The sequence below is a fragment of the Arachis hypogaea genome, chromosome 3, assembly GCF_003086295.3.
Source record: "Arachis hypogaea cultivar Tifrunner chromosome 3, arahy.Tifrunner.gnm2.J5K5, whole genome shotgun sequence".
Classification (NCBI taxonomy): domain Eukaryota; kingdom Viridiplantae; phylum Streptophyta; class Magnoliopsida; order Fabales; family Fabaceae; genus Arachis; species Arachis hypogaea.
In genome coordinates this window covers 29,597,626-29,606,888 of record NC_092038.1, presented here as the reverse complement: position 1 = coordinate 29,606,888, position 9,263 = coordinate 29,597,626, and the positions used below count along the sequence as shown (strand labels likewise).

The 9,263-nt window shown below is 34.6% G+C and overlaps 1 protein-coding gene across 1 annotated transcript; it reads left to right on the top strand.

Moving 5' to 3' along the window:
* Window positions 1–579: 579 nt before the first annotated feature.
* Window positions 580–5,698, top strand: LOC112790078 (polyadenylate-binding protein-interacting protein 9). The gene is made up of 10 exons (XM_025832306.3): window positions 580–1,278; window positions 1,917–2,024; window positions 2,136–2,180; window positions 2,894–2,966; window positions 3,087–3,199; window positions 3,680–3,739; window positions 4,127–4,174; window positions 4,281–4,349; window positions 5,225–5,286; window positions 5,377–5,698. The coding sequence occupies exons 1-10, from the start codon at window positions 988–990 to the stop codon at window positions 5,432–5,434; spliced, it is 927 nt and encodes a 308-aa protein (XP_025688091.1). The 5' UTR covers window positions 580–987; the 3' UTR covers window positions 5,435–5,698.
* Window positions 5,699–9,263: the final 3,565 nt, after the last annotated feature.

The following is a 9,263-nucleotide window of genomic DNA, read 5'->3' as shown; positions in this document are numbered from 1 at the left end:
ATAATATTTGTCGTTAATTATAGAGTTTGACTATATATATTTTTTTATATTGTGTATTTTATAAATTAGTTTAATCTTGAATTATATATTGTGCACTATTATTATATATGAAGTTATTAAATTTTTTAATATTAATATTTTTAATAATAAATTATTTTTAAATTTATAAATTTTAATAATATTATTACAAAAATAATAATTATATTAATTTTAATTATTTTAATTAATTAAATAAGATCACAATAAAGACTAAAATTTATTTTTTTAATAGAAAAAATAGGTGTTTTAAAATTTTATTTATTGTTTATGATATAAAAATTAATATAAAATTATTTTTTATAACATGTGGGATATAAATAAGAATCCAAATGAGTTAATTTTTAAAGATAGTCTAAATACGGAAATGAATTCTTTCTAATTTCTAGTTGCTTTAACATTTGAAGAATTGAAAGATAATTTTTTATCATTAATTTTATAAATAGACTAAAATTAAATATAAAAAAATAATAAAAATAAGAGATTATAATTGATATTATTATTTTTTTTTTTATTGGAGAGGATCACTCCTATCTAAAGACCACGTCTCTCTCTATTATTTGTCGCTTCTGACGCACCTACTCATGCTACGTCTACCCCCTCTTTTCTCACGCGCTCTGATTAACCCTTCCTTTTCCTAATCTGCCTCTTTGCCTTTTTTTCATAATTCCTTCATCATCCATCTTCATACGGGTTTTTTCCCTACCCATTTTTTCCTTTATGGACTCTACTATTCTAATCAAAATGTATCTACCTCACCAAAATTTCTCAATTCTATTATTTTTTCTTATTTTAAAAAGAAAAAAAATGAGCGTTTTCTTTCTCGTTTCCTTTTATCCCGGGTACTAGCGTGCTGCTGAATGAGAAAAATGTTGTCCAATTAACTAATTTTGTTTGTTTTAATATTTCTTTTTAATTTTAATTGTACTTTCCATTTCCGAAACTGTTATTATGTTGGGAGGGCTTTTTGAGCGAGTGAGTGAGTGGATTCCATCCATGGCTGCAGTTGCTGAGGTTCCCACTGACATTGCAGCTCCAAATCGATTGGACTCAAAGCCAAAACCAAAGGCAGAATCTGATGAGTTCAATGTGCAAACGCTTGTTGACATCTTCAAAAAACTGAACCCTTTGGCCAAGGAGTTCTTCCCTTCATCTTATTCTCACCAGGGTCACTATCACTCCTCACCCAACCCGTCTCTCCCCAATAATTTTGATGCTGATAGTAACAAAAGGAACCGAAGGGTATGGTTTCTTTTCTCTTTGATCTCCCTTTTTCTTTTGGTGTTTCTGTTAGGTTTTTCGGCAACGGCTTTTGCCTACTTCCTTTCTTTCATTGCATTTCTGATTCTGAAAAATTGGGTTTTGGATTATAATTTCTGAATGTACCACCTTTGCTTTACCGCATGGGTTTTATAATGTTTTAATATAATTTACTGAGTATGAAAATTATTATTATTTCATTGAATTATTATTATTTAAATATACTATGTTTTTGTATGAATGAGGTTTTTATTTTCCAGGTTTTGTAGTGTATGTCACATGGGAAAATGCTTTTGTTTTATTCTTGGTTCATTTTATTTGCTGATTTCGCTTATCATCAATGAATTGTTATCGTTTACAATTTATTGCTTACGAGGATGAGAATTTGATCAGGATAATTTTACAAAAGCTTGAACGATCCTTGATGTTGGTGGGTGTTTTCTTTTTCTTTTTCTTTTTTTTTTATTTTTAAAAAATAAATTTATCATTCATGTATGGGTAATGCAATTTTCTTGGACGGTGGTGATGTCTTTCAATCAGTGGTCTTTTGTGAAAGTTAGTGGTAATGTCATGGTTAGTTCAGTGGTTGATGAAAAACTTGTGCTTTTGACATCTTGCAGAGGCGAGCAAATTTTAACCAGGGAGGTAGAAGGTTGAATGGAAGAGTGAAGGCTCAGAGAGAGGATAGTGTTAAAAGAACAGTATATGTTTCTGATATTGATCAGCAGGTGAGTGAGAATCGCTTGCATAACTTTTTATCTAGATGATGTAGTTTGGTTAGGGTTCTAATCTGATTATATGATACCACATTTTTTTAACATTGTGTTGTTGTGATATAGGTTACTGAGGAGCGCCTTGCTGCCATATTCAGCACTTGCGGGCAGGTAAGTTATTGAGCCTAATCGATAGCTTGGTTAGTCATCTGTGTTATGTGTTTATGTTCTATATGATATGATTTATTACAATGCTTCAATAAATTTAAATTAGATTTGCAAAAGTTTTGTTTATTCTTGGAATGTTTGATTTGTGGAAGTAATTTTTAGAGCACTTCTGCATTTCTTTTATTCCATGATTTTATCTTGGTTGTTACCTGGCATTATCAAGACTTCTACGGACGGTTGTCGTTTTTAGTTCCCTCAGTGCAAGTCCAATGTGCTAAGCATAACTGACATGCTTCTATTTTGATATGTTGGTTTTCGGTACATTGTCATTCAATGCAAGTTCGGATATAGATCAGTTTGAAACGGACACTTGTCTCCATTGTGTGCATGATAAACACAATTTCTTCTGTTGGCAACAACAGATAATTATGGTCAATCCATGAGATACATATTCTTACATATTAAATATAGTTATTGTGAATCTTAATTAACATCAAACTCAAAAAGAAATTGTTTCACATAAGAAATCTGAATTATTGATTGCTTTCATTCACAAGAATCTAGTATTGGAGATATTTTCTTAATTTGATTAAATTTCAGTGGACTTCCTAATTTCTTGTTATGTGATGCAAATTTGATAATTCAAGTTTTTCATCTAAGTATACATTTATCCTTTCTAAACTATCACAACATTTGGATCATTTGAATTGTTGAAGGTAATTGACTGCCGAATTTGTGGTGATCCTCATTCAGTTCTTCGTTTTGCATTTGTGGAATTCACAGATGAAGGTAAGTTTATGTTACAGCAATCCAAACTGGTTAAAAACTTTACCCCATACAATCTTGCATAGAAAGGTTGGTATTTGTTTCTTCAATTTAACGCATTTTAAATGAAATTCATGCTAACAGAAGGTGCAAGGGCAGCTTTAAGACTTGGTGGAACTGTGCTTGGATATTATCCTCTCAAGGTCCTTCCATCAAAAACTGCTATCCTTCCAGTGAATCCTACATTTCTTCCAAGGGTATGAGAAGTTATCCTATTTTGTTTTCTGTACCCTCATTTACAAGGTGATTTAGTGTATAAGTCCTTTGGTGTATAGGTGTAGACTTTTCAGAAAGGACCCGCTTGCAATTGTTTGGCATTTTAAAAAAAGTTGTGAAATTTTCATGTTTTACAATTTATGTATCAGTGTTGAATTTGGGGTATATTTGCAAATTATCCCAATGAATATCTTTAGTTTTTTATATTAAGTAGTTTTTCTTATAATGATACACCTACAGTTGGTCAGCATTGTTCATAGAAGTTGTGAATATTTCTTGTTTTACATGATTACATCTTGGTGGTGTTATTGAGGATAATTTGTCATATTGTCTTTCTGATATACTATTTTTCTCGTCAACAAAAACTTATAAAAAAATAGTTGCATGTTGATCATGATGGATAAATTATTGTTCAAACTCTTTAGTATATCAAACTGTTCACTTTATTTTGTAACATGCAGTCAGCTGATGAGCGGGAAATGTGTACCCGAACCGTCTACTGTACAAATATTGATAAAAAGGTACTTCATTATATCTTTGAGAAAGACCACCGAGGACATGTTTGTTAGTTGAATCTTGGAGGACTGATCAAACCATTTCCTTCCCTCCCTTCATCTCCAAGATCCCAACTCACAAATGCACCCTAAAAGAATTATCAGAACCCTCTTTTGTTTTGGTTTATTTTCCATTGCATGGTTTAATCATTCTTTAAGTATATGCATTCTTAAATAATAAAAATAATAATAAGTATTATCGTTATTAATATTTTCTATGAAAACTGAATGGAATCGTGACTTTTGTGTTTTTATCCTTTTCTGTCTGTAATATCTTTATGAATATAATCATATTGCAATATGCCGGGATAAATACTTTAATATGTTACATTCTCTTAAAATATGTGATTGTAGGTTTCTCAAACTGAAGTCAAGAGTTTTTTTGAATCATCTTGTGGTGAGGTAAGACAGTAAGACATGAATAATTTCTAACACTATTTGCTCAAAGTATGGAATATGCTTATTTCAGAAGTCACATGGTGGATGACATTTCGTTTCTACGATACAGGTCACTCGGCTGAGGCTGTTAGGAGATCGCGCGCATTCAACTCGTATTGCTTTTGTTGAATTTGCAATGGTAATTCCCCATCATGACATTTATTGCTACATTATTTGTCTGATTTGAATTGTTTTTATTTATTACCATAAACTCCATCCTAAATAATATGCAACATAGAACAATTAATTTGCGGATATATGCTTGTATTTTTGTTATAGCTGGTAACTAAATTTACTAACAATACATTTCACGGTTTTTGTTTTCTATCCTTGACTTTAAAATGCTGGAACAAAAGGTGAAATAAAAATATGGAAAATCATTGACTTTTTACTCTTATATTATACCTTTTAAAGCGTGTATTGAAGTACTCAGCAGCTGGCAATGCAGGACCTTAATTGTGTAAAGTGTACATCTATTAACTACTTTCCATTAACATGTTTGTTTAATCACTGATTTTATTAAGAATAACAAACTACTTGCCCTATTAGTTGATGGAGTGGTTATGTCCAATTAGCATAAAATTCATGTGACTGCCTTAACTTTCACTCTCATCCTTCTGGTATATTTTTATTGAGGAGATAATTGCTAAAGCAAAGCAGTTAATTGCTTTAATTTAGTTTCTTGCTATGGGGAACGTTGTTTTGTGTTACTCTACGTGTAAGGTGCCATCATGTTAGAGATATAGAACTTTGTCGAATCTTCATGACACGGATCATAATTTTTACAAATCTTGACAATCTTCTTAAAGATCACTACAAATATTGAATTCAATTATTTTCTTGAAAAGAATAGATGAATCTTGAATTGGCCATTCGGACTCACCAAGGCTTTGAAATGCTGCTTTGGTCATGCTCAAGAATGTGATTTTCAACTAGTCAAACTATTAGGATTGTCATGTTAACTTTCTGAATAGTTTTAGTAACCATAATCTTGGTCGGATTTTTCTTGAACAGGCTGAAAGTGCCATCGTAGCATTAAGTTGTAGCGGGATGCCCTTGGGAACCCAACCTGTCAGGTTTGGTCCCTTTACTAAGAAGAGTTTTGTTATGCAAATTTCAATAAAACAACATTTTGATCTTTACTCATTTTCCTTCTCATCCTATAGGGTAAGTCCTTCTAAAACGCCCGTGAGGACAAGGGTTGCTCGTCCAGCACCTCAGTAACTGATCAACATGGTGTCGTCGTACAAGACACACTTCAACTCAGTGAACTTTTTACAGTTGGGACTTCAGTGGAAGGGTGGTTAAACTTCCCTTTATTTCTGTAACTTTTGTTTTTGTCTTTTGCAGCGAAACTTTTTGTTACTTGAGCACATCTGCACATGATGTTTGCTCTAAGTTAAACTTTCTTAAGAACCCTCATCTTGTAGGAAACATTCCCGTGATCACTCTAGTTTCGGCTATTTTATGGTTATGAGCTTGCACTAATCTTTTCATTGCTTCAATAAGCTTGGGTATATAATTTGCATCAGATGATACCATGAATTAATACTAGAATGACATAATCTAAATTGGGGGATGTTTTCTTGAATCTCGCTTTTGTGCATATAGTGATCCATTATTGGGGATATTTTGGCAAAAAAAAAAAGTATGTTGAGGAAACTACCGCTTTAGGGGTGTTTATGAGTCGGGGCGGATTTACCCCGGCTCTAAAAGGACACTGAGTTTATTTTAATTTGACCCGAAATTAAATCAGGTTAAACCGGATTGTCCTAATATAAAATTAGTATATACAAATTTGTAAACTTTATATATTAAAGTAATAAAATTTTATTTTTAAAAATTAAATTTAATAAATGTTATATCATATGCCAAAATATATTATTTTGAAACAAAAATAATATCATATAATATAAAAAATATTGATAAAAGTATAATATAATATTGTTAATTTCATTCTAAAATATATATTTTTATTGTAAAAGACAATTTCGGACCAGATCGTGTGGTTCGAAGTATAATCCGAACCTGATCTGAAAATAACATCGAGTAGAAATGACAAATTTGAATCTGACAAAATATGTCTCAGATTCGGATTGGATTTCGGGCGAGGTCGAGTCTTGAACACCCCTACACTATTTTAGCAATTTAAAAATGATGAAATTCACAATTTAGTTTTAAAATTTTCTACAACAACAACAACAACAACAAAGCCTTGTCCCACTAAGTGGGGTCGGCTACATGAATCAAACGATGCCATTGTACTCTATCATGTATCATGTCTACAGAGAGACCGTTTACATGTAGATCTCGTTTGACCACCTCATGGATGGTCTTCTTAGGTCTTCCTCTGCCTTTCGCCCTTTGTCCATCTTCCATCTCATCCACCCTCCTGACTGGATGTTCTATCGGTCTTCTTCTCACATGTCCAAATCACCTGAGACGCGATTCAACCATCTTTTCCATAATGGGTGCTACTCCAACTCTCTCCCTTATATCTTCATTCCTTATTTTATCCAATCACGTATGACCACTCATCCATCTCAACATCTTCATCTCTGCCACACTCAACTTATGTTCGTGCTCCCCTTTAGCCGTCCAACACTCCGTACCATACAGCATAGCCGGTCTTATAGCGGTGCGATAGAATTTACCTTTAAGTTTTAAAGGCACTTTTTTGTCGCATATAAAACCAGATGCACTCCGCCATTTTGACCAACCTGCTTGGATCCTATGATTTACATCCTGTTCAATTTCTCCATTATCTTGTATGATGCACCCAAGATACTTAAAACTTTTAACTTTTCGTAGGATGTTTTCTCCAATCTTCACCTCTATATTGGGGTTTTCCCTTCTCAGACTGAACTTACATTCCATATATTCCGTCTTGCTACGGCTTATGCGCAGACCATACACTTCTAAAGCTTCTCTCCATAACTCCAACTTCTTATTTAGGTCTTCTCTTGACTCTCCCATAAGGACGATATCATCGGCAAAAAGCATGCACCATGGCACAGGCTCTTGGATGTGCTCTGTGAGTACTTCCAAGACTAATGTGAAAATGTATGGACTTAAGGATGATCCCTGGTGTAATCCTATACCAATAGGAAATTCCTCTGTCGCACCACCTTGAGTCTTCACACTAGTTGTGGCCTCATCATACATGTCTTTAATTGCCCGAATATATGCGATCCTTACTCTCCTCTTTTCTAAAACCTTCCATAAGACCTCCCTTGGTACCCTATCATACGCTTTTTCCAAATCAATAAACACCATATCTAGATCCCTTTTATTACTACGATACCTCTCCATCATCCTTCTTAATAGGTATATCGCTTCAGTGGTAGATCTGCCTGGCATAAATCCAAATTGGTTCTCTGTTACTTGTGTCTCTTTTCTCAACCTCCGTTCTATCACCCTTTCCCATAACTTCATAGTATGACTCATAAGCTTAATCCCTCTATAGTTTCTGCAACTTTGTATATCCCCCTTATTCTTGTAGATAGGTACCAAGGTGCTCTTTCTCCACTCATCAGGCATCTTCTTTGACCCTAAAATCTCATTAAAAAGCTTGGTTAACCAGTTGATGCCTTTTTCTCCAAGACTCTTCCAAACCTCAATCGGGATATTATCAGGTCCTACTGCTCTGCCATTTTTCATCTGCTTTAGAGCTTCTTTTACCTCGAAGTCTCGAATCCTTCGATAGTAGTCAAAGTTTTGATCTTCTTCCCTTGTACATAATCGACCAAGGCTCGGAAGAGTCTTCTGTCCCTCATTAAATAACTCGTAGAAGTAGCTCTTCCACCTTTCATTAATCTTCTCCTCTTGAGCCAACACCTCTCCATCCTTATCCTTTATGCACTTAACCTGATCCAAATCTCTCGTTCTTCTTTCCCGGCTCTTTGCGATTCTATATATACTTTTTTCTCCTTCCTTCGTGCCCAAAGACTGGTAGAGACCCTCATATGCTCTTGTTCTTGCTTCACTTATAGCCACTTTTGTCTCTTTCTTAGCCGCCTTATATTTTTTTCAGTTATCTGCATTGCGGCATAAAGACCACTCTTTAAAGCATTCCCTTTTTATCTTTATCTTTTCTTGTATACTCGCATTCCACCACCAGGACTCCTTGTCTCTTGGTCCTATTCCTTTAGATTCACCAAAACTTTCTTTCGCTGTTCTTCTAATAACTTCTGCCATCTCCCTCCACATCTCTTCCGCGCTTCCATTCCCATCCCACTTTGCCTCTTCTCCTACCCGTCTTAGGAAGCTTTTTTGTTCCTCACCTTTCATCCGCCACCACCTCGTCCTTGGGTTCTTCGTATGATGTCTTTTCCTCAACTTTTGCTCAACGCGAAAATCCATGACGAGCACCCTATGTTGTGTTGTCAAACTCTCTCCCGGAATAATTTTACAGTTAATGCAAAATTTTCGGTCGACTCTCCTCAACAAGAAGAAGTCGATTTGAGAGCTTGTCATGCCACTCTTATAGGTTATAAGATGTTCGTCTCTCTTTTTAAAACATGTATTTGCGATGAGAAGATCAAAGGTTGAGGAAAAGTCCAAAATAGTTTTACCCTCGGCATTGATCACTCCGAAACCATGGCCTCCGTGAATACTCCCATATCTAGTCACTTCTCTCCCAACATGGCCATTTAAATCTCCTCCTAAGAAAATCTTGTCTCCCAAAGGTATGCCTTGAACCAAACTCTCTAGATCCTCCCAAAACATAATCTTGTATTGTTCGTCTGAACCCACTTGCGGTGCATAGGCGCTAATCACATGGAAAGCACCTCCCTCCACCACAAGTTTGATAGAGATGATCCGATCTCCCACCCTCTTAACATCCACTACGTCCTTTTTCCACTACTTATCCACAATTATTCCAACCCCATTCCTATTCTTCACTTTTCCTGTATACCAAAGTTTGAAACCAGAAGTATCCAACTCCCTAGCCTTTGCACCAACCCATTTCGTTTCTTGTAGGCATATAATGTTAATCTTCCTCCTTGTCATGGTGTCTACCACCTCCATGGACTTTCCTGTTAGAGTGCTT

Excerpts from the sequence above, each read along its gene's own strand:
- LOC112790078 (XM_025832306.3), top strand. The coding sequence starts at position 988 with ATGTTGGGAGGGCTTTTTGAGCGAGTGAGTGAGTGGATTCCATCCATG. Across the intron at positions 2,181-2,893 it reads TATTCAGCACTTGCGGGCAG|GTAATTGACTGCCGAATTTG; the intron begins GTAAGTTATTGA and ends GAATTGTTGAAG. Across the intron at positions 2,967-3,086 it reads TGTGGAATTCACAGATGAAG|AAGGTGCAAGGGCAGCTTTA; the intron begins GTAAGTTTATGT and ends TCATGCTAACAG.